General features: G+C 42.4%; 1 protein-coding gene across 1 annotated transcript; it reads right to left on the minus strand.

Moving 5' to 3' along the window:
- Nucleotides 1–1,815: 1,815 nt before the first annotated feature.
- Nucleotides 1,816–25,036, minus strand: PITPNA (phosphatidylinositol transfer protein alpha). Its single transcript, XM_054394185.1, has 12 exons — nt 25,005–25,036; nt 19,713–19,743; nt 13,274–13,419; nt 12,615–12,706; nt 9,004–9,011; nt 8,035–8,109; nt 7,598–7,681; nt 6,280–6,357; nt 6,077–6,187; nt 4,342–4,464; nt 3,533–3,602; nt 1,816–1,849 (listed from the first exon to the last, which is right to left on the minus strand). Exons 1-11 carry the CDS (start codon nt 25,022–25,024, stop codon nt 3,555–3,557), a joined length of 816 nt encoding a protein of 271 aa, XP_054250160.1. The 5' UTR covers nt 25,025–25,036; the 3' UTR covers nt 1,816–1,849; nt 3,533–3,554.
- Between the last annotated feature and the right edge of the window lie 612 nt (nt 25,037–25,648).

The following is a 25,648-nucleotide window of genomic DNA, read 5'->3' on the forward strand; positions in this document are numbered from 1 at the left end:
ATTTTACAATAAACGTGGTGTTTGTTTGTTTGTTTTTTACATCTGCCTGGTGAGATTGCTAAAAATCCCTCAAACCCCACCCCCACCCCACAAAACCATCTGAGGTCACTGAGAAGAGCCTGCCAGAGTTACTGGTACGATTCAGAGCTTATTGCACTTAGACATGAGTAAGGCAAAATAAACTAAAAACAAGGGGATAAACTGCCCCCTCCCCAGAAACCAAACGCCATCCTCTCCCCTCCAGAGCACACCTCATCTTCCCTCACACTGAAAACCACTCAGGTCCCAGCACGTGCTTGCCCAGCATGGCATGGGATCCCTTCAGGATCTCCTGCTTGCAGTAACGTGAAGGGCTGAAGGAGTTGGGTGTATTACAGAATGTCAAGACAACTCCTCAAAAGTGGTGATACACCCACGACCATGTTTGGCATTCGGTATTTCATGTTAGTGCTGCCAAATACAGAAGGGGAAAATAAAGTTATTACTACTAGCAAAAAAAAAAAAGGAAAGAAAAAAAAAAAAATCAAACATTGGGCCTTAAGCACAAGCAAAGAAATGGGGGGTTTCTCATATGTATTTAACAAAGCAGCATTTCGTTGATCCTTATGCTTATTTGATTGTCTAAAGCTGATATCAACATAAGGACAGCTACAGTGAGTATTTGGGTTCATTAAATAACTGGAGCTCTTTATGTTTTTTAACAATATCCTCTATGATCTATAGTAACTGACAGATATCTTAGAAAACAACTGCAGGTCTTCGTTGCCTTTTTCTGTAGCACAAAAGAAGATATTTCAGTCAGTCTTGCAAGGGGAAGAATATTATTGCTGAGCAGAACCACCAACCCAAGCACCTGGATGTAATCAGATACCAAGACTTTACTTTGTACACCAGCTTTTGCTACATCCAATTTTTTTCCAGGGAGAATGACATTATTATTAGTCAAAATTATTTTAGTTTTGTAAGTTATGGGAAGTCCTAGTGAATAAAGAACCAGGAAGTTGCAACATATGCCAAGCAACTTATCAATGATTTTGTAAGACTGACACAGACAGCTGAAGGACAACACAGCTACATGGGCCCAAGGGACCATCTACCACTAAATTGAAACTCAACAGTTATGTGCTGGAAGGCCCCAGCATGGGGATGTTAAATGCAGCTTCTGTGCAGTCTTTAATTCATGTATGCTAAGACAAAACAAAGTAATGTCGTGCAGAAGTCACATATCACGATTCATTGCAGACCAAGAACTATATCTGGCTACTCCTGATTATGTATTAAGATTACATGCCACTAAATTTCTTATCCTGGGAGCAAGGGTCTGAGCACAGCATTTTGTGGAATAGTTTTGCACTCTAAAATACAGACAGTTTCTCTCTCCAAACAGACATTCAACGAATGGTGAAGGGGCTGGGTAGGAACAAAGGTGGCAGTTTATCCCACTTGGAAAAAAAAAAAAAAAAAAACAAAAACCAAACCAAAACAAAACAAAATCTAAGTCACCACATCACAAGACTGTTTTAGCTAAAAATGTCACTTGAAAAATCAAACAGGGCCACATGGAAATTGGTCTGAACACAACGAAAAAAAAAAAAACCAAAGGAGGGAGGAGTTGTACAGCGGTCTCTAAGTCACACGTCTGCGAGGAGCTGGCTCCCTGGCACACGTGCTAACATTGGAGTGCTTAGTACCAGACGGTCTATTTGCTCACAATATTAAGGGGCACCTAGGATTAGCTATGGGAGGTTTAAAATCGCCTGCCGATTGGATATAGAAAGGCTTGATCCAGAGATGGTCTGTCGGTCAAGGGTGTGGATTCCCCGGGCCTTCCTGACGACTCTCTTGCAAACTACAATAAAGAGACAAGAGGAAGACGTTTTAGAACCACTTTGGAAGAACTGAGTTCCAAAAGAAGTGTCAGACTGAACCTCCAGAAAGCAAATGTGAGATGTGCTGTCACCGGTGCAGGCAATGGCAACACACCACGGCTCAGCAATAATTCAGAGCAGAATTGTTCCAACATAGCCTAAAAATGACAATCAGAAACTGTAAGGGACACGCTGAGGGAGCTGGGGTTGTTCAGCCTGGAGAAAAAACAGGCTCTGGAGAGACCTTACAGTGGCTCTCCAGTATCTGAAGGGGGCTACAAGAAACCTGAGGAGACGCTTTTTACATGGGCTTGTTGTGATACGAGAAGGGGAAATGGATTGAAGCTCGTAAGAGGATAGACTTAGACTGAATATCATAAAGAAACTCTTTACAGTGACGGTGGTGAGGCACTGGAACAAGTTGACCAACGAGGTTGTGGATGCCCCCTCCCTGGAGGTATTCAAGATCAGGTTAGATGGGGCCCTGTGCAACCTGGTCTAGTGGAAGGTGCCCCTGCTATGGGAACTATGATCCTTAAGGTCCCCTTCCAACCTAAACCATTCTATGATTCCGGTGCTCTAATTTAAACAGTCTAACAAGTCCAGATGCTACAACGCAATTCAGAAGACCACCAACTTCTTTCTCTAAGAACTAGAGTAAATGTGAATGAAGAGGAAACTGAAAATGTTTCAAGTTGCATTAAAAAATTAAAACGTATCTACCAGAAGACACTCCTTCAGACACACCCTCACCTTGTATACCCCCCTTATCACCAACAGCAAGCATACAACAAAGATAAGCAGAGGGAAACAGTCCTCAATAAAGCTGTGGTTCTGCCCCATGCCATTCTTTCCAAGGATAGCCAGGGTGGCTTTCTAGAAAAATTATGGCTAGAAACTTGGACTTCTCTCCATAAACAGACAATCTCTTATTTCTCCTTGCCTTCTTCTCCAATATTATACCCCATTTTTGTAGTGTCTAATTAAAATTTACCAAACCCCAACCCCCAAGCTGATTACACAGTTTAACAGAATAAGGTTCAACGTTCTCAGCATGTTAGCATCCACTGCACTCTAGAATACAGGGACCTGGCCAAAGGCAAATTCATATATGCTCCCCGGTAAGACAGTCCCTCCCTTACCAGATTAGCATACTCATAATTAAACAGATTAAAAACAAGTCAAAAGCTTTAAAACTGTCATTGCTGCTTGTCTGCAATGTACAAGTGTTGCTCCAGGCCTTGGCCCATTAGTAAATGCTCTTGACAAACAATGTGAGAAAGGCATTCTGAGCATATTTGGAAGGAATTTTCAACCTCCAAATGTATTCTGAGTATTTGCAAGTCCAACTTACTCTTTCAGGACTGACAAAAGTTTCTCTGCAAGTCATGCAAGTAACACATGCATTACAGAAATAAGAATAGCAGCGAAGTCTACAAAATGTTCTAACACATTTTTCTTACACTTTTTTTCTTTAGAATAGTTCTGAAACAAGACAGTAAACTCACTCATCAACCTGTCAGTGAAAGAGCTCCACTATAAAAACAATTCCGACCACAGGTTTGTCTGCCAGAAGCTATGAACAGGATAATTTCTTACCCAAATATTTTTTTTTCTCCTAAACAGAGCAATACAGAGTTTTGTTAAACTCTCTTGATACCTACAGTGCACAGGGAAGAAGTCACATTAGTCATCTGCAGCCGACATTCCTTTCAATGGATCTTTTTCTCTCATCTGAAAGAGGAAACACTATTCAAGTACTGATTCTTACAATGGCATTATCTCAAAATTTACTGGTATGGAATACACTCAGCTGCCCCCTTTATGTAAGAGTCTGATTATAGCTGAGCACCCCAAAGCATTATTTGTGAATATGCACGTGTAGGCACCATTTCTGGTTAAGCTGCAGGTCTGCTAGGGATCTTGAACCATTATCCAAAGGACAGAGTGTACACAAAACTATAATGAAATATCCTGAGGCATGAAGGAAGAGAAGGGTGCAGTGCAGGACACAAATCATAGAACAATGTACTCATTATTACCAAATTCCTGTTTCTCATAGTAAGAGCCCTGTAACATGCCCTCCCCACCTGCTTATTATACTTAGAGCTAAAAATCCTTTTACTGAAGTGGTTTGGAGAAACTAACAAGGACAAAAATGACCATTCAGCTTTGGGTAAATCTAGCATATTAAGGCAGTAAATAAATCCTTGCCAATCATACCCTCATTACCTGTGGTTCAATACATTTATTGGCTCAACAACAAACAGAAGGAGAAGTCCATAATGATTAGAAGGAGATGCCAGTGCAACAGAGTCACAGGCAATCATTCAAATCACAAGCAGCATGACCTAAATAGCAGGAGGACAATACACACTATGCTGTGACAATGCAGCAGTCTTTCCTCTCTCTACTGTACTGGATAGAAACAGTTTCTCACACAACCCACACCTGCCCTGCTTTTCCAACTGACCTCATCCAGCTGTCTCTTGGTCTCATCCTCCATCCTACGAATGTCCTCCATAGTCAGATCAACCCACTTATCCAGCCAGCAAAAGAGCTGCCGATGGAAGTTTGTGAAGAGACGCTTTTCTTGCTGCAAGAGGAGGAGGAACAGAGCATATAAGTGAGATTACTCACAGGGCAATTAATATGGATCTAAGCAGATCATAACAATTTGCAGAGATGTGTACACTGAAGAACCAGCCCCTTCGCCCACCCTTCTGTGTAGCTGCCACAATTGGAAACTGGAGCTAGCTGATTTTCATTCTTTTAGCAGAATATCTAGAGCCTTAAATCCCCAGAGAAATGCCTTTTTTCTTTTTTTATAATCAAGCCTAGACAGCAGCCTGCACAGTACATTGACAGAATTAGTGAATGCTTTAGTAATTTCCTTTGATTTGACAATATTGTTCTGACTGAATGAAGTGCTCCAGGTTGGGTTTACTTAAGAGCACAATAGTTGGCCTGAAGGTGCAGAAAATAGGAGAAAAAGAATAAAAATATTTTTAAAATAACCTTTGTGACTCGCTAATAACTGGAGGTTGACATGTATCTATCTTGCTTCCTTCTTTTACAGTGACCTAAAAAGCACCCAAACTTTTTTTCCACAGCTGAGAGCCTTTCAGCAGAGGTAACTAACATGCAGAAGCTGCTTCAATTTAGGAGCAATTTACTTCCATTTTATAGGAGGTAAGCTAGACAAAATAGTTTTATCAGACAGGGGTATACAATGGTATACACTGCCTCTAAGAAAGTCCTCATTAAGGAGGGACATGTCAGTTTCACAATTATGGTTTCACATCTGATAACCTACTCCCATCAAAGCAGCTCAACTGATTTGATGCAAACGTGTAGCTGAAGAGAGACTCAAAGGGATTCAAGATACTCCTTTGTTCAGGGCTTTTGTTACAGGTATTTCAAATCCTGCAGCAACATGGTCATTCCCCCTTAGAGTTCTCTGTAAATTGCATCACCAGGGAGCTGCTTTTGCAGAAGCAGCACTCTAGTTTATCAATATTAACCACTGCCAAGGCTCCACAGTCTGAAGTTGTAAGCATTTTATGAACACAGCCTGGAAATCTGCACATCCTGATTCCTAGGTCTGGCAACCTGCTGCAGTTCATGGGTTATGAACTCTGCCACAGAAAAAGCTCTTCTCAGGATACCACTTACTCATGCTTTAAGTTAATAAAGTTTCCCACCATCTGCTCATTTTTTAACACAGGTTTTTCAAGCGGCAGACTAGGAGAGGAAAACATGACTAGAGTTCTAGGACTTGCCAGAAAAATCCTCAGCTGATTAGGATCAGATAACTGAAGCTGTAGCTATCTCTCCACAAAAACATGTATACCAGAGTTATTTTGGTCAGGGGCAAGACACGCATGACCTCATCATTCACTAATCAACCACCAAATGACCACAGTTCTTAGGCTGATCTAGTAAGCAACACAAGACTGCCAATTTACCTTCACAGATCAGAGCAGGAACATTTTAACAGCTGTTCACAGAACAATCAGCCAGCCCTGCCCTTGGATTGAGTCAGCAACCTCTAACCAATTGCAGTACAGCAGGCAGAGGCCTTGGCTGTATTGCCTGAGCTAACCTGATGGAGTTTCAAGTTAGTATCTCCAGGCAGGATACACCATCAGAAGCAGCTCAGGTGCTAAAGCAGATTGGAAGTGAAATGCCTTTCTCTCCTCACTTACCTTCTGTATAAAGTTCTCAACTTTATTCTGCAGACCCCACCACTTGAACTTGACCGTTACCAGTTTGTAAGCACACATGTACGGACAATCTGTCTGCTTCCCCAGGTCCTTCTACAAAGACACAAGGATATTCCTGTCAGGTCTCAGTATCTATGCTTCACTCATGTAAGCTGATACAGCTCCTGAACTCATGCAATACACACCTTCCAGTTGGGACCCAGAGGTCCACGTCCAGTCTTGACAGATTTAAATTTTGCTGGATCTTCTTCTGCCTTGTAATCCTATTGGACAGACACACCAGATTAAACACAAATTATCCTACTGTTACCCAGCTGCTCCCTGTCACAAAGGATTTATTTTTCTGGTGGGCAAAGACTAACCTCTAACTGCCTTCTCAAGAGCTACTGTTTTCAGACTTCAACATAAGGTCAGGCACTCTTAAAGGAAACATTTCTCCTTCCTGTGCTGTGTCCTAGACCTATGTGAAGAAGTGGTAACAAATTGATATGACCTTTGTAAGGACTGCTTTGGGGTAAGACTATCAGGAGATGCGTAAACCCTCAGGATAATTTTTTCATAGCCAATTCTTCTTTGGGATCTAAACACTTCTGCTGTGCTCTCTGGAGCTGTGGAATGTAGTATAAAGAAACAGGCACCAGTTATGCCTCTTATTGCACAGGATTTGCAGCATTCCCTTCCTACATCTTGGATTAAACTGGGGTATGTACTCTACTCCTACCCCCAATTCAATTAAAATGAAAACAAACTCAAATCATCATCAGTTTAGTACCAAAAGTGACCAGTTGGAAACATCATCTTCAGGAGTCTTCTGCCCCAGGTGAATTCTCCTTGCTCTTAGAGAGCATTTAATTCAGAGTAGTTTGTATTTGCAGATACAGCTCAGTACCTGCCTAACCTGTCAGAACCAGATGCTACTCTTGTTCTATCAATTCATCTTTACTGGAAAGAAAAGCTAAAATAAGTACTAGTTCTGGTTTAACCCTCTAGGCCAAGATTGAGAAAGGTCAATTAGTCATACTTGAATGGTATCAGAAACACTAAGTGGGAAAATTCAAACAACATTCCATTTTTATGTAGTTGGGCTTTTTTCCAGTACGGTACAGTAACATCCCCCTCTTTCTTCAAGTAACTGCAGTGATTCTTAGAACAAAGTATTAGCTGCATGGTTTCAAAATACATTGCAAATCCATGGGTCAGTTTCAAAAAGGAGGCAGTTTAAGAAAGGTCCTGTATGGAAAGAGCAGTGCCATTTCTTGCTATTCAAGCATTAGGATCAGCTGCAGTGCTGCAGACCTACATATTCAGACTGTTATATGCACTGTACAGCCAGACAACGTTTCACAGATAGCACTGGCACAGCTTAATGAATGCCCTTCCTCCTCTTCCCATCCTCTCATTTGCTCTGTTACCTGCAACCATCCCTGGGAACACAGTTTGTACATTAGCCCTGTTTTAGCACAAGGCCTCCCACACCAGGGAGCTCTTACCCACCTACCATACCTTGGGAAGTACTTGACTCCGATCAGCAATGTCTATATAAATAGCTTCTACATTCTTCCATACATCTGGCTCCAGTTTATGGACCTGCAGTGAAAGTACCAGGCTAATATAAATGACTCAACTACAGAACACACCCATTCTAAGATAGTAAAAACCAGGCAGAGATGGAGACATCCGGTGTTCCCCTTCCATGTATAGAGAGGACACCATGGTAAACGCATATGAGAGCTTCTAAAGAAGCAAAGGTACTTATACAGAACAAGGGTTTGGGGGACAATTTTGTTCAGCATAAGAAGCCCACAGGAGGGAGTCACTGCCCTGCTACTGCAATGAGCATTTCAAACCCAGGAACACAGCAAAGAGCCAGTTCACAGCACATCTAGCACGGAAAGCAGCACTGTGACATTAAAGGATGAATAAAATACACAAGTACTTACATTCTCTTGTGTTCCAAGATCTGATTTATGCCAGGTTTCAATTTTGATCAGGAAGTCATCCTTCATATACTCATTCTGTAATCAAAATAAAGCTACTTGTTATTCTTTGCATATATAACTTGTCATCTTAGCATTAGAAAAGTCAACCCAAAGAATTACAACTTGATTGGGGTTTGACTTGGGGAACTTCAGAATTATCTGTAAACACATCATTGCTTTTAGCAAAACTGTTTCATCACTAAATAGGTAAGATCAGACAAACCACAAATCACTTTTGGAAAAAAATATAAGTGCCATTGTTTTAGTGAAATATTTGCTTATAAATAGCTTTCTCTTTAAAAGGCAATATCTGCCACTCCATTTAGAGTTTGGAAGGAGCAGCATAAGTTAACTAGACAGAATTAATTTTTTTTCAAAGAGATTACTATCTAGCACTGAGTACATATTTGGATGCAACTCTTCAAATGACAATATTCAACTTTTGAGAGCTTTTGACACTGGAAAGGGAAGGGACAAGCAGCACAGTTCTGCTAAGTAAGCAAAAAAAAATTTCCATTTCTCCTTATTAGTGTGAGTAGAAAAGGACTTCCAAAGGTAACCCTATCTTCCCTCAAGGGAGTAGAAACAAAAGCACGAGCCAGTGAAACATGTAGCAGAGAAAAAGGAAATACCAAATTCAGAAGACAAATTACTCCGAAAGGACATCATGCTACAAGCTAACTTTCTTTTACTGAGTTTATGTAGGCACTAGTAAAGCTGAGCATTGGTGCAGTAGAGAAAGATCCCTGTCCCTGGTTACAAATTGTTTCTGGATATGCCACAGTTGGCACAGGGGTTTAAGCTACAAGATCTTACAGTGACAAAAGCTAAAGTACATTTAGCTCAGACTAAAGAGCTGCTTGTACCCAGAGCACTTCATTTCAGACATTACACATGCTTCCATAGATCATCAGTAAAATCAATACTTACTGTAATAACTGCTCCAAGAAATCAACACATGAAAAGAAAGAGATACAGTACTTTAGTGAAAAAAGAATATACAGCAACCATTGCCCTCCTCCCACGATCAGCAAAACTTGTCAACTTCAGCTACCCATGGGGGCTGATGATACTACTGAGGAAAAAAACACTAAAAGTCTATAAAAATCAGCTTCTCCTCCAGAAATTCTCAGAGGTGGAGAGATCCAGAAGAGCAGCAATTAATTATGTATTGCCACTTCTGCTCTCTGGACCTGGGCCAGCTGGATGAGAAGAGGGAATAAGTATGTTCAGCTGACAGCATTTTACCAATCCTTTCTCAGCTTGCAGTTGAGAAACATCTGTGTAGTTCTGAAGCAAACACATGCTGGATTTCAGGCCAGTGCAGACCTCATCACTCCTGCATGCAGTAACCAGACCCTTTGCACCTCCACTGCTCATGGTAACTAAATTCCCTGGACAGTAAGGCTCAATTATTCAACACAGAAAAGCAATTAAAGATCCTGTAACAGTCAGCATCTGCTCTACCTGAGCCATCAGAGGATGTTAGCAATTTGACTCAGGAATAAGGATGTCTGAAGCTAGAGCTGAACTTCACTGGTTCGTTCTGAAGTTTAACACGAGGGGTTTTATTAAGGAACAATTTTGTTTTAAAGGTACTATTACATTTTCCTGAGTTTCCAGCCCAACATCCTGTAGACAGTATCATCCCATATCACCTATCACACACATCCAGCTGCCTTAATTGCCTCCTGCTTGGTCTTGGACTCTTGTGAACCCTGACAATTTGAAAAGTGCTTTTTTTACAACTCACAGAAGGCTAATTATTTAGACTGACATGTTGGGGTGGAGGGAGAGAACAAGCAAATCAGAGCTGAGACCAATTTTTAAAAGGCTGAACTTCACCTCAAAGAACAAAATGCTGAAACCAGAGCCTTTCAGCCTTCCCATGACTATGTGCTGTGACTATGCAGCTGCCATAAAACAGGTTCCTTCAGCTTCCTAAATTCTTCTCTGTGAGGAAGACTCCTCTTTTGTAAACAAATTAATCTCTTTAGAAATGTCCATTAGAACTTAGATAGTCAGCTTGCTACAAATTAGGACCTACACTTGAGGTGTTACAGCAGCAACTCCTACATGTTTCAGCTGCAGTTATGACTTCTCAATTTCTTGACATTTGGCCACAGGCCATGCTGACATTTAGAAGAGTAGAACACACATCAAATTGCTTTTCTAAAAACATTTAAGGAACATTAATATTTAAGTCAGACTGCAGAAAACACTGTTCTCCTTGGCACCAGCCTACAGTCCTAACTGCTAGGCAATCCTCACTTCATTTTTACTGTAGAAGTTGTAAGTGCATAGGACAACCTTATTTACAGCTCATACTCTCAAAGGAGCAAAGTGAGGCTTTCACTCAAAGTACACAAGCCAAACATATTACAGCATAAACAAGTATGCAGAACTCCAGAAAATTATCAGCTAGGCATTTAAATTCCCTCAATCTGTAGCACTTGTTTGATAATGGTATATAATATGCATTATCAAAGTAACAGTGAAGTTTTTCAGGAGATACAGGGAAATACAAGAAGAATGATCTTGTATAATTAAAAATAATTCCACAAGGCACAATTAACTAAAAGTATGGCTTTATTCACATTTAAAAGGCTCTATGTAATAGCTGATGTGCATGTAAGCCACGCTCCAGAGAGCAGCATGCTAATACTACTTTGGACAGGGAGGCAGAGGCATAAGTACCACTAACTCCTACTCAGTCAAATCAAGTTTAGTTCTTACTGTGTCACTGGCTCACAGGTTTCAAACTCTAGTGAGAGGGCCAAGAGCCATTTGCTGTTAACCAGCATGGCTTTTCATGTTGCACAACGATTCACAAGATTCCAAGTCTTGTCACCCAAGACCAAAATACTCCAAGCATACCTCAAAGTAAAATGATAATGCACAAGGCAGCCTACACCACACACATGGGTTCTCCCCTCCTGCCCAGCACTAGCAAGTGAAGGTTTCAGCAACTTCTCTGAGTTTTTACTTGATCCACGTCAGGCTGGCAGATTCTCTTAAACAGATTTGTCAGCCTCCGCATAAAAACTGCCTTCTGCTCCAACCCCCACAACAAAGCACTTTCTATCTCAGATTATTTTGGTGTTTATTACAGCTGAGGATTTTTTGTTTTTATGTTAGCATTTCTAGCATAAGAAAATCTGAAATTTCTTTGATTGTGTTCGAAAGTCTTCTACTTGATTTAGTATCACATTTTTTCTGGGAAAGCAGAATTTTAGCAGTGTGTAACAGAAGGATAAGGAGCTAAGAGTGATGCTAATGCCATACCTTTGCTTCACAAATTGGTGGAGAAGCAAAAGAGGAGGAGGAGGAGTATATGGGCATTATGTCTAACAAAACCTGCTGGAGCCAAGTTAGTCAGATCCGTTTCCACAATTTAAAGAACTCTTTCTGTACTTAACATGGAAATAAACCAGACATTTAGCAGCTAATATAAGTAATATGCTGCAAGAAGACTGCATACAAATGAGAAAAGTTGTAAACAACTGTTTCAGTATCTTGAATTATGTGACACAATGAGAACTTTGCAGCTGATGAGAGTATTTAAATTTTGTGTTTGAAAACTCACTCCACTAGGACTGCTGCTAGTACTGAGGTAAAGTTACCCTCCCTCATTGCAAAGCTTTCTCCTTCTTTTAAAGCACTTCATTTCAAATTCCCTTCAGGAAATTGTTGAAAAAACACATTTCCATACTGAGTTTCAAAAACAGTTGGAATTTTAAAGTTTACAGTTCCCATAGCAACTGTACCACTACCAAACAGCAGAAAATATATCCCTCAGAGACACAAACAGCAAAAAAACAGCCAAAACCACTATGTTTGGAGGCAAAGTTAAATTTGCAGTTCCTACAGCAAAGACAACCAGAAAAACACCAGTGGTTAAACACTGCAGCTGATAACTTCATTGAGTAAATGAGATACTACACACTCCTGTAAAAAATGCACAGCTTCCACAGCCTCACCCCTTGCAGTGTTCACTTTAAGCATGTTGGATGAGATTTGGATGTCTGCATCAAGCCTCCAACCCAGAAGGCAACAGTATTTTTTTTTTCCTCTTCAACCTTCATTAACCTCAGATCCTGCAACTGAGCAATTATCAATCACATAACACTTGCTCCCATCAAACTGCACTAAGCAGGAGGCAACCAAGATATTCTCTGTTTCCCTTTCCCTCTTCCATTATTTTTCTCACCAGGCTATGCCGTGCTTGAGTACATAAAATTATCTCTCATACTCATTTCACTAGAGTTACCCATCTATTCCTTTAGCAACACTAACATCCATTTCTTGGTCTGTTCTCTTCCACTGTCATTCATTAGCAGCACCTCAGACAGGGGCATTTCTTTTAATTCCACCGCACTGTATTTTCCTTTTCCTGGCCACAGAAGGGCCTAGAGAACAGAAATCCAAGATTTAAGAGCTGAAACAGCTTTCCTTCTGGCTGCCTCCTTCCTTATCCCCTCCTAGCTACCCCTGCACCCCCACAAAAGCCAGCAGTGCACAGTCCTTCCCAACACACTCACCAGTTCTGCAGTAGGGATAGGCATTCCATGCCTTTTCATGGATATTCAGAGCTCCTTCAGGTGCCAGCATTTTCACAAATGTTGGCACTTTGCTGCAGAATTTGGAAACAGGAAGAAGGGCATTGATAAGAACTACATGTAAAAAGATCTGTGGCCCAGACACTCTGAGACAGGGTGAGCACCACCTGAAATGCAGACACTAGAGACCTCCACATGCCCACGTTGGTCCCCACCCTCAGTACAACGATTTCCTGAGGCTGCTGAATTGGACAGGTTATTCTAACTCATTACACAATGAAAGGAAAAAGAAAAAAAGATTGGGGAAAAAAAAAAAGGTGGCTGAAAATAGGTTGAATTCTAGGAGGCATTTTGCTCTTTAGCCAAATTCAAGTATGAAAATACTAGGTAACAGGATCATATTTGCTTTGAAAGGCTCAGAGCCAGACATTCTTGGGACAACAGCCATGCTTATAGAGGTGGACAGGTGCACCAGAGCTGTTCACTTCCAGCTGTGCTGTTACATTTCTCTTACCTCTATATGTCTTTCAGCCTTTACATAATCTTTGATTTATGCAGTTGCTGCAACCCTGCTGCATCTTCCTCCATCCCTCTTACCCAAGGAGCCTTGCCCAACTCTGGGAACAAAAAGTTTCACATACCTCTGTAAGTGGTAGATCTTGTGTGTGTACTGCCCACGCTCTCCATCTCTTTCATAGGGTTCATTCACCAGGACCTCCACTCCTTCACCTCCACCAGTTTCATTTTTGCTGGCTTCTGCCACAGAATACAGCTGTCCCACTTGATACTGAAGAAGTTGAAGACATATTATTGTGATAGGTGTAATTTAGCAGAAGTAATAACCTTACCAGAAGTAAGGGACACATTTCTTATCTGGGAAGGAGGCAGAGAAAAGTACATCCACTTCCATATCCAGATAAGCACCTCATTTAATTTCATTTTGATACAGAAAGTTTGCATGGTTAGTTAGGAGGAAAGCACTGCCAAATGGCTAGTCAGAGAATCCCAGCATGGCAGAGATTGGAAGGGATCTCTGAAGATCATCTGGTCCAACCTTCCTGGTAAAGCAGGGTTATACAGACCAGGTTGCCCAGGATCATGTCCAGGAGGGTTTGGAATCTCTCCAGAGATGACTACATAACTTCTCTGTGTAGCCTGGTCCAGGGCTCTAGCACCCTCACAATAAACAAGTTTCTCCTCCTGTTCAGATGGAACCTCCTAGGTTTCAGTTTGTGCCCACTGGCCCTTCTGCTGTTGCTAGGCACCACTGAAAAGAGCACCTTTAACCCTAAAATCTTAAAATCCAACACAAGTTAAGGAGAAAGTAGAACAGAGTATAGGAGCGTTGGAACAACATTTACAGAACACACAGATGACCTCAGGCAAACTGCAGCAAAATCCATTGTTTTTCCACTCTTTTTGGCACACAGGTGTCCCAACTGTTTAGGTCAAGTGGAGAACAACTCACTGCCTGTCCCAGATTAACAAACACACAGTACTTCAGGAGAGTCCCAGAGAACTTCACATGAAGTTTTTTGACAAAATGGGGGTAGGAGGGAAGGGAGTGAAGAACTGCAGAAGGGAGACAGAAGATAAAAGGTACTTGCACCATCTGAGTGCTCTGAGAAACATACTTGTTAGATGTGCTCTGCTGAGATGCCCAAAGATGAGCATCCCCTAAGTGCAGTTCAAATAAAACTAAATAAGCTTGAAGTAAAGAAGGTATCTGCACTAGACGGCTTTCCAGTGAAACACTGCTGCCTCTTAAGGCTAAATATACTGAAATTACCCTTCTTGGCCCTTATGACAAAGTCTACTGACATACTAACATGTTTAAATTTGTCTTGTCAAAACTGACACCATGATCACATTAGGTCATTTCTCTTCAGTGAAAATCCATTTTCCTTCTGAACCTACTTCAAATCCTGTCTATCAGGTCTTCTACAACCAAGCCTTTTCTTCCTCCTCAACTGTCTTTATCCAATCCCAAATGACATTTTATTTCCACATAACTAAATCCATCCTGAAAACTTTAATGCAATAACTGAACCAACTAGTGTCCCAAATGACCAGCTGATCCATGCTGTCACTGTTCCCCTGTTAGCTTTGTTTTGGGTTGGGCTTTTTTTTTTTTTTGTATCACACTTCCTCTTGGCCACGATCTTAAATTGCTAACAGGGAGAACACAAAATTTCTACATGCAGTGAAATTCTTACCATAAGATCATTTCCCAGCAGCCTGAAACTCAAGCTACTTGATACTAAACAAACTCTTTCAAAAGAAGCATGCCCAAATGTTTCACAGGGAAGAGCAGAAATAAAAATCAAGAATGTGAGCAAAAGAGAACATTCTCTGCAGAAAACGTAAAGATTAATACACTTGTCTCTGTGAGATAAAAGAGTGCTCACAAGAAACGTGATCAAATGAGGAAAATTCAAACAGGTCTCTCAAGTGAAGTCTGGTGAGCAGATAAAGTTTGAGGATGAAAAAGCTAAAGCAGTAAGTCAAAAGAAAGAATTCAACCTTAACAGAGTTAAGTTTTCAGAACTAAAGCTTAACAGCAACTGTTGCCAAAGGCAGTAGAGAGAAGCAGTCTGAAAAGATAATCCACAAAGTGTCGGGCTTCAGAAGTACAGTATCAAATCCCCAAAACCTGCAAAACACAACTATAAAGCAATGGAACACTGTTCAGGCCTTCTTCCTGATCCCCAGCATAGGGTACATGCATCAGAATCAGGAATAGCTCTTACCACTCCCTGCACTGAAACGCAGAGTGGAAAAGTAGAATAGTGGACTGAGCTGACCACCCAGAAACACTGCACTGGGCTGAGACACCTTCAGCAACGAAGGAAAATTCCTACAGTAGTTAAATTTCATTGCTAGAGCATGTGAAATAAAAACAGTACCCAAGCTACATGGTGTTTTGTACCATCTGGTGCTAACAACGACCGAGAAAATATTTATTCCTGTTGGAAGAGTAGTAGATGGCAAGCCCGAGTAATAAGGGCAGATATCCTAGCCTCAGTTAATCAGGGGCAGGGCAAAAAGCATACCAGACTGCTTCTGAGATAAGAGCAACAGCTCTGCTGGATCTCCCCAGCAGGTACTGGCCCCTGTTACACAAGCCCCTTCATTTGGCTCCACAGCTTCTGTACTGGCACCAGCAGGTTGGGTTTCAAGTCTGGATTTTGGGCTGCAATACAACTCTCTGCCTTCTGACATTTCATACACTACGTTGTTTTCCTTACAACTCCCCAGAGATGACCCATAGAAAGTAGAATACTCACCTCCCTCTAGAAGAGCAAAACAAGAGTTGTGAAATCTTAGAAGCAAGTTGATTTAGTGGAGCCAGAGCCACACGTACACTCACAGAGAAGAAAGCTTATCATGAGTTTGGCAACTGCAGTATTAGAGGGGAGAACTGAACGGCTTTGCTCTGCAGCAAGTCTCAGGACAGGTCTCCAGGGACACAAACTAATTCATCTTAGTAACAGTGTCTCATTCATTCCTTCTCCCTTTTCAAATACATGGGTCAAAGTGCAGACACTAAGAGGATAAGCCCTTTGGTTTGGCATCTTCACCATTTAATCTCCCCTGTAATTTCTGATCCTTTAATCGCATTGATAAAAGAGGAAAAGGTCCAAATAAAACTGTCCCAATGAACAAATCCTACAGCATCTGCCTGCAAAAGTTAATAGGAAAACAGACTCTGGCTCCATGAAGCCCCAAGTGTCAGACAGACCTATCCTTGCAGACCTGAGAGCTCAAAAAAACCCTTTTTCTTCAAGAAGTCATTCCTCTGGATCTGTGTCACCACACCTGACATCTTATCTTCATTACACCAAACTTCTTTCAGAAGGCCTGATCTCAGTGTAGCCATCTTCAAGAAGTTACTTTCCTGAAAGCAGCTTTGAACACAACTAATAAATAAAAGTCCTTTGTGTTTGGCAAGCTCCTTCCCATGTGAGAGGCACAAAGAGGCAGCACAGAACGTGTACACACAGCTCTAATCCATACCAGCATTTTAAAGTAGCAGCTGGCAAGACACCCACACGGCTGCTCAAGTCCACACTCAGAAAGCTGGCCCTGTGCAACTTGACATTGGTCGGAGTGCAAGAGCAGAGGTTAGCACCCAAGATACAATCACATTTTTTTCTTTCTGCTCCCAGCACTGCAACAACATCTAAAACAACGCAGGAGTGCAGCTTGCAGCCTGCATTTGAGCAGGACCACATTTTGGCAGAGTTTCCTAGTAGAAGACAGTCTGCTACAGTCTAACTCCTACATCTCAGCCTTCAAGTTTTAGTCATCACCAAGGCTCCTCTTCCACTGTTTTGTTCCCATCTTAGCAGTTACTATTCAGCACTAATCTCTTTATTCATTAAGTCACGTCTCCCTGACCACTACTTTTCTCTTTAATTCCTCATTACTGGTTAAGCTCCGTATGCTAGGGGTGAAGGGACAGAACACAGAATCTCAGGCATATCACAGAACAACACAGAAGACTCCCTCAGCTCTATTACAATGCCTCAAAGTCATAATTAATTTCATTCCCTATCTTACACATTAACATCAGACTTTTGGCAACAATTTGCATGCAGAAGGTATAAACTCTTAAGTCTTTCAAGCAAAAATTGCCTATATTCAAGTGAAATCAGAAGTCCTCTTGCTAGCCAAAGACACTTAGTGAGCAGCTACATGGTCAAGAGCCACAATGAGTCTCCAGAGCCCTGTTGAAGAGTTTAATGCACAACAAAATCCTTGAAAGCAATGATGGTTTAACAGCTGTTTTGTAGTACAGACAGCAATGCAGTGACCAAGTGATGCACAGATGTGTCAGCATCTTTCCACACAGGAAGAAAGATGAAGCAATACACAAACCCAAAGCAGTAGTCATCCTCTGAGTCAGTGCTGGAAATAACCTTTCTTCTTAAGCATACCTTGAGAACCACCATATCACGGAAGTATATATGCAAACCTAAGCAAACTTCAGCACTCCTGCTGAGGGAACTGGCTCCTACCACTTGAGAACCACCATACCCTGAAATGGGGCATCACTGAGGGGACATGGTGACAACAAGCAAGTTTGGGGAGAAACCAAGTTTAGCCAAGTTGGTGGTCTACCTGCAATCCAAGCACTTTAAGGTGTTCTTTCTCCCTAGTGTTTTCATTCCTTCTCTTCTAATGATTTTTTATCTGCTCTTCACTTTACAGACTTTTCAGTAGACTACTCAACTCTCTGGAACTCCTGTGATCCAGAGGAGTGGAACACCTTCTGAAACAGATGACCCCAGGGCATCCTCAGACAAGGAGGTTGTGAGAGAGCAACAGATTTACATACTGCCTGAAACCTCAGCTTTCCACACAGGCAGCCTACACACAAGGCTCAAATGCCTAGCACTGAACAGCCAGCCAGGGAGGGAGAAGAGCATAGCGAGGACTCACTTTAACTGGATGAAGGTTAATCCTAGTATCATAGAACTCAGAAAAACCCTCTCCTGGGCTCTATCCAGTCTAACCCACTCAAAGAAACAATCTGTATACTGATGCTTTGACTTTCTCTTCATGTGGCTTGATACCTAAAAGGCATAGGACTATGAGGCACAGCTCCTGTTATTCAGGCTTAGGTCTTTTGTTTATTGAGCTCTGGAGTACCTGACCATTTGCCCCCAACTTTCTCTAACTTCCAAATTTGCACCCTTTGCTTACTTGACAAAGCTTATACTGTTAGTCCATTCTTTGTCAAGGATTTCCCTTCACAAGTAGTAGTTAGGCACAATAAAAGATCCAAACATACCTCCTCTAACACTTCAGTCAGACTTTGGTTAAACTGCTTGAAACAGACTCAAGCATAGAAACTACAGGTAAGCAATAAGCAACAGACAGACTTTGAGCATTAAAAGTCTCATTCTTGCACCAACATAGACCTAAAACCACTTTCCATCAGCATGTGATGCCTGTCACAGCAGACTGATCCACAGGAGAAGAACTCAGCTTAGACATCACTTTTCTTTTACTAGCCAGCCTCAAGCTGCAGGAATGCACCACATCAAGTTCCAAGCTGTGTTCTGTCAAAAGAGAAAGAGTTATAAACAGATATGCTTAAGGCTGTGCTGCCATGATCTGGCTCAGCGCAGTCTCTGCCACGGTAGCTGTTACGTTCACTTTTCTTTCCCTTGAAAGAGAGTGCTGTTATCACAGCTCTCCCTTAGAGCAGGCCCTTGATCAGAGCTCACAGACTGAAGGCTTACAGCCGTGGATCATAAGAAAAAAAAGAAACAAAACTGAAACAAAACACCCAGAAGAAATAGCTTACTACAGAAATGCCATAGACTCAGTCACTCAAATTTCTCATGTACCTTGCTAGTATGAACACGTTTATATGGTCAGATTGTCTGCAAGAGTGGTGGGAGGAAGGAAGGGCAAGCTGCAACTCCCAGAGAAAACAGCAGGGAACCAGACAGAGACTTTGCACAGCTATTGATGGGCAGTTTGGCAATCTAAAGGACTGTCGCCATTAAAAACTACACTTCATCTCTCAATTAAAGCTTTACTGAAACAAAAAAAAAACTTCTTCCTGCAAAACTTAGAGAAGACAAGTCTTAAAGAGCCCTAAGTAAAATATACACAAATGCTGCTTTTGCTATACCAGCCTCACAAATCAGAGGAAATTGTGGCTCTTTGTCCAAGAGTTTAAAACAAAAGAGTTCCAGCAAAACACAGTTCACAGTTTAAAGGGTAATTTAAATTTGTACTAAAGCTTCCTCTTCATCTTAAGAAAAACAAAACCAGAAAAGAACAACAGTATTAACCAAAAGGAAACTGCACTTGAGAACAGTGTGACAAGTCAAGATTTGTAATCAACACATCTGAAAGTACTTTATAGGACAGACAATCAGTACCTTCAGGCTTAAATAAATTCAATTATTTGGTCAAAATGATGGTGAATGAGTAACAGCTCACAGGAGCCCTGAAGACAGCTATATCCTTCCTTTGCATTTTCCAGTTTTTGCTCCTACAGACTCCTTTGATCACAAGCTTATTTACAGTCCTAAAGAAAGAAAGAAGAAAAGGACTTACCTCCTCCACAGACACAGGCAGGATAACACGGCTGTAAGGGAATACAGAAACAGAAGGTTAACAACTGTCCCTGCAGCTGCAAAATCGACATGACGCATTCCTCACAGCAGTGGTTACCCTGCTCTCCTCTCCCTCCAGCATGCCCAGCATCCACCTAATGCTGTCATCCCTAGTGCCTACCCTTTAGTCCCAAGACTATTTATATAATAGCCTCAAAGCGAATCAATACGTGATAGAGCATAATTGCAATCCTATACTAAACCAGTACCACTCTCATAGACCCTTACTGGCAACACTTCACCAGCCTGCAAATCCACACATTCAAAGAGTTGCATGTTTCTTCTCACTCCATCCTTTCAACAGTCACATCTGATTTCTCAGCAAGCTGTTGTTAGAGCATCACTCTGTGCTTCAGCAGCTTTGCAGAGGTTTCTGCTAGTCACAAAGCCACTGCATGATCTGCTCAGATGCCCTGTCCTGTAGGAAACAGCACTAAAGAGGGCTACACAGGAGGTTTTTTCTGAGCTGGCTGCAGGGGAAGGTGTTGCCATTTCTATATGAGTCACTTTTTTTTCATGTTGTGGTTTCCTGAATACCTAAGTCAACCAACTGGACGCCAGAGCAAGAAGTGCCACAAGTCACAGTGAGATTTTTTTTTTTAAGACAAGAATCAAGCCTAACTTAAAGAATTTAAAACTGATAAAAATGCAGGTATGTTAAGGCCTTTCAAAATATTGTATCTATCTCCAAAATTAGATCAGTATTTGACCTCTGCTTTCAGTAAGGATGATGTTGAAACAAGGAACCAAAGCAAGATACAGACATGGAAAGGATATGGCTAAGAAATTCTCAATTCTTTGCAGATTAGTCTCAAAGAAATCAGGATGTAATGGGATCAGGAAAAAAAATATCTTTATTAATAAACTGATCTTTAAAAAGCAATACTGGTGAAAATCTTTTCTACACTAGAGGAGTGTTACCAGCAAGATATAAGAACAAACTGTAAGAGGGGAAAAAGTTTGCAGATTATGCAAGATTATTTATGACAGCAACGCTTTATGCTGGCTGCAGAGTACTGCAGAAAGAGCTATTGAGAACTGCAGATAAAGTTCAGTGTCAACAAAAGCGGAATAAGGCACTGTAAGCACTCTTTTCCCCCAAACACATTGGGTTAATGAGCCTTAAATTAGCAACAGCCAACAAATATCTTTGGTGTCTTTACGGAAAAGCATCTGGAAACACCAGCCCAGCAGCAGTTCAAAAGTAAGCACAACATCAGAAGTTAAAACACCATATACACACACACACGAAAGGACAGTCACATGCCACTATAACCTCTCATTTATCAACATCTTGAATATTCCATATAGTTCTGGTTACTTCACCTCGAAGAGGATACAGAACAAATGAAGGAAGGCAAAAAAAGATGGTAGGACTTCTCTGTGAGAAGTAGCTAGGCTTGGCTTTTCATCTTGGAAGACAAGACAGCTAAAAGGTTAAAGTATGAAGCATTGGGAGTCATGAATGGTGTGAAAGTGAACAGAGATGGAACAATGACTGTGTCTTACAACAGAACATCTCCAGACAGAATAAAAACCATTAGGCAGCAGATTTAAGACCTCAAATGTACTTTACATCATGCATGCTTAAGTTATGGGATTTCTTGCCAATCACAAGCAGTGTAACCAATTTTAAAATGGGATTTGATCAATTTGTGAAAGTCTATATGCCACTTACTGGTAGGATATACTGAACAACAATCATTCTACTCACCACTATATATTGTTTCCTAAAAAGTATCTGCTAGAAGGCAAGATGGAAGAGCACCTTTGGTCCAGCTGAGTATGGTATTTCTTACATATGGGAGAGCAAAAAACAGAATACAGATTTCCATGATAAGAACAGAAAGAAGAACAAAGTAAAGGCAAAACACCAAGAAAGAGGGAAAAAACAAGTGCTTTGGAGAAGAGTTCAAATAATATTCTTTAGAAAATCTGGTGTAAAAAGACTGATGTAAGCAACTGAAATTCCGTTTAGGAAACTAGAAGACACTAGATTTGAATATTATCTTAAGGGTTCAATGTTCAGGAACTGAGAGACGTAAACATGATGAAGTTAAACAGTTTACAACTCATTTAGCCTCACAAACCAAGAATGTGGGGGATGACTAACACTTGTAGGTAGTTAGGTGATAAAGAAGGAGGACAGAAGACTACTTGAGAGGATCCATGGAAAAGCTTCACAGCAGCAGCAATGGAAACAAAGACTCCTAAGACAGAACTTGATCAACTTATGAGACCTTATACAATGTGGTTGGCCTGAAAATAATGAGGAACACTTAAGATCCCTCCTAAATTAAAATCTGCCTCAAATGACAGCAAAGGGAAGTACAGCAGCAGAGGAGGTCAGTGTCATTATTGTCACTTCACAGGAAAGGGAAGTGAGTGTCTACACTCTGATTCTCCTCAAGGTCTTCTGATGCAGTTTAAATCCAAATAAAGAGAGCAATCCAAATAAAGAGACCTTAACCTGCATTGATAAACCCTGAAACCAAAGACATATAATCAACAAACTCACACAGTTTATCTGTAACACGGATAGGCAGAACTGAAAGGTAAGTCTCAAAGACTGATAGGACATCAGATGGAAATGTTAGAGCTGTCACTGCATAACCATCAGCACAAGAAGCTGTACAGAAAAGATGAGACAGACTGTCTGACAATAAAAGATGTGACATCAGGTTTTTGTTATATTGCTCTATTTCTGTAACATCTCCTGAAATACCTATGGAGCACACAATGACACTCGTTGGATTTAGTATGGAGTACGTGACAAGAGGTCACAGAGATGGAAGAATAGTCTGCTCAGATGACCTGCAGTTACAGCTCACTTATATTTTTACCACATACCCTAGGTAGGTAGGTAGGAAGGTACCTGTATGCAGTGGTGGGGCAACCTGAACTAACCAAACAATAATAGCAAAGTACTTCAAGTATCCGGGTCACATCAAAACAAGTCATAGAATCAACCAGGTTGGAAGAGACTTCCAAGATCATCCAGTCCAACCTATCACCCAGCCCTAAGCAATCAACCAGACCATGGCACTAAGTGCCTCATCCAGTCTCCTCTTGAACATCTCCAGCGATGGCGACTCCACCACCTCCCTGGGCAGCACATTCCAATGGGCAATCACCCTCTCTGTGAAGTCATTTATATATGCTTTAAACAACTGCCTCCTGAACGTGAGATTTAGTTAAAAACCATCTCAGGATAGCAAGCAAAATGGGCAGCTTTCACATACAACAGTAAGGAAGATCTATACCAGAACCAGTACAGTGATACAACTCAGAATGTGCAACTGTTGGAGCTAGCTGGGAAGCCAAAAATAAATGCTCATTTCTGAATGAAATGAGTAGCAACCCTGACTGTCCTCAGAGCCACATATGTCTTAGAAAAAACACAACAATGTGGCCAGCGACAAGAGGTTTGGCAATCCTTCTGAAAACAGAAATGGAAGCCTGTAAGAAGCAAATTTTGTAATTCTGGTCTTTTAACCTTTAGTCTTAACATTTACACTTCACATTTGTTTCTGAAACAGTGTGCTGATTTGGCGAGGTAAATACTATCACATAAAATTACTTTTGGAAGTGATGCTCCACAAAATGAACTCTTCATACTCTCAGAAGTCTGAAAATCCCAAGAATATATGTTTCTGTGTTTATGAGATGCCCCATAGGTAGCACAGCTCACTAGCAAGTGAGCTTTACTGCAGTACAGGGCAATAGATTGTAAGGAGAAGCATGAGAAAGATATGTGAATGTGAATAGAAATAAACCAGAAAGGTGCTATAAAAGTTCATTAAAATTCATCGGAATATATCAACTAAACAGATGTTGTTGAAAAAGTTAATCATCTTTTCATGCACCTGAGACTAAGCATTTAGCCTAGGTTTCTATCTGCTACCCAGTTTAACACCACAGAAAGTAATGGTGTCTCTGTTACAAAGACCAGCTCTGCTGCTGCTCTTAAATTCTACACCCCTATTGTTAGATAAAAATAGCAAAGGCTTAAGGGTTGCTGGAAAAGAAAAAAAAAAAAAGTTAATCAAGTTTAAAGACAATATTTTAATCCACACCATGATCCATGATCTGGCAAAGTGATTGCTATAAAGAGGACACTATCATGTAGGTAAATGTGTCTAAGAGAAGACCTGAAAACCCACTTTATTGCAGAGATCACTACTATCTTCTACAAGGAAAAAAAACATTAAAAAAAGAGAAAAGCTTCTTTCATCAGTAAAAATAAGTTTAAAAATACAGAATGGACCTAAGTTAACCTTAAGAACTCAGGAAAGAAATATGTGCAGTCGTATGCAAAGCTCGAAGACAGCTATCCAAAGTGCGCCCGTCCAAAAGAGCATACCACGTTAAAAAGCAGAGAGCAGCTGAACGAAAGACTGCGAAGCCAGGTGACTAATAGTTACACACACACACACGACAGACGGTCCAGCCTGTTTTCCACCCCTTCTCCCCATCACAGGGCAGAACAACCGCATCAGCCTCAGGGACAGCAAAACAACTCCAATGTGAGATTTCCACAGGAAAAAAAAAATATTGTGGAGCGACCTTATTTCTGGCATATTAGCTCCTGGAAATTAGACAACTAAAGGAGAGGAAGAGGATGAAAAACAGGCTCGCTACTTCTGCCTGTTACAACGAGAAGGGGGCAAGATGCCGCTGCTTCCTCCCGTGGCACTGACCCAGCGTCTCCCAGATGGGGTACGCGCCCAGCTCCCGGCTCCGGCAAGGCCACCAAATCTCCCCCGGGCCACCGTGCACCCCCCCACACACAGTGCGGAGCCGGTGCCTAGGACAAGGCGCCGGGGAGGCCAAGAGAGGCACAAACCCAGCCGCTCGCTGTAAAGGTCCCTAAGCCGCCTGGTTAGGCACGGGAGAGCCACAGCGGCAGTGCGCTGAGGAGGCAGAGTGGGAGGCCGATGCGCGCCGGTTGTCCGAGCGGAGGGGACCGCTGACAGCTCTCGGGGCGCCCCCACCCAGCCGCCGCCGTGACCTTCACTCTCGCCCCCACCGGCGCCGCGGCCCTCACACAGCGCTCCCCCCTCCTCTGACTCCGCGGCCCGACGCCGGCCGCAGTGCAGGGCAAGGCCGGGCTGCCCTCCGCGGCTAGTCACCATGCCAGGCCTGGGCGAGCGCCACCGGGGGTGACCGGGACACAGCCAGAGGAGTGAAGGGGACCAGAGGAGCGATAAAGGGGGAAGCTCCCCACACTCACTATTCCTTGATGAGCACCATGGCGGCGGCGCCGCGCACGTCCCGCCCGGGCCGTCCCTGCTGAAGGTGACAGGCTCCTGGTGGCCGCTCGGCTGGTCCGCGCCGCACCGGGACAGGGACTGGGGGGGAGGGGGGAAGGAGCCGGGGCGGCGGGAGGAGGGGCGGGGCGTTTCTGCGGCAACGGCTGCGTCACGGCGCCACGCACGCGTCCTTACCTCAGCAGCGCGCGCGGCAGGACGCGGACCGGGGGCGGGAGGGGGTAAACGGGGGCGGGGGAGCGAGCGCGAGACCTTCCCGCCTTTTTTGCGCCGCCGGGTGAGAGTGTGTCCCTCCGCAATGCCTTCCTGCCGCTGGCTGCCCCCCGCTTCCCTCAGCGCAGCCTGGACAAGACGCACTCCCCGGCAGTAGCACCCACACCCTCCTCCTCGGGCTTTGCGGCACCTCTGAATCATAGAATCGCCTGGTTGGAGAAGACCTTAAGATCGACTCACCTATAATCTGGCACGCTCTGAAGCACCTCATGCAAACGTCTTTTAAACATCTCCAGGGATGACGACTCCACCACTTCCTTAGGCAGCCCTGTTCCAGTGCCTGAGGGCCTGTTCAGGGAAAATGTTTTTTCCTAATATCTAATCTAAGCCTCCC

Source organism: Indicator indicator, chromosome 30, assembly GCF_027791375.1.
Source record: "Indicator indicator isolate 239-I01 chromosome 30, UM_Iind_1.1, whole genome shotgun sequence".
NCBI lineage: Eukaryota > Metazoa > Chordata > Aves > Piciformes > Indicatoridae > Indicator > Indicator indicator.

Coding starts and splice junctions, on each gene's coding strand:
- PITPNA (XM_054394185.1), bottom strand. CDS start 25,024: ATGGTGCTCATCAAGGAATA. Junction 13,420..19,712: donor TGCCTGTGTCTGTGGAGGAG/GTAAGTCCTTTT, acceptor CAACTTCTTCAG/TATCAAGTGGGACAGCTGTA. Junction 3,603..4,341: donor CCAAGAGACAGCTGGATGAG/GTCAGTTGGAAA, acceptor TTCCTCTTTCAG/ATGAGAGAAAAAGATCCATT.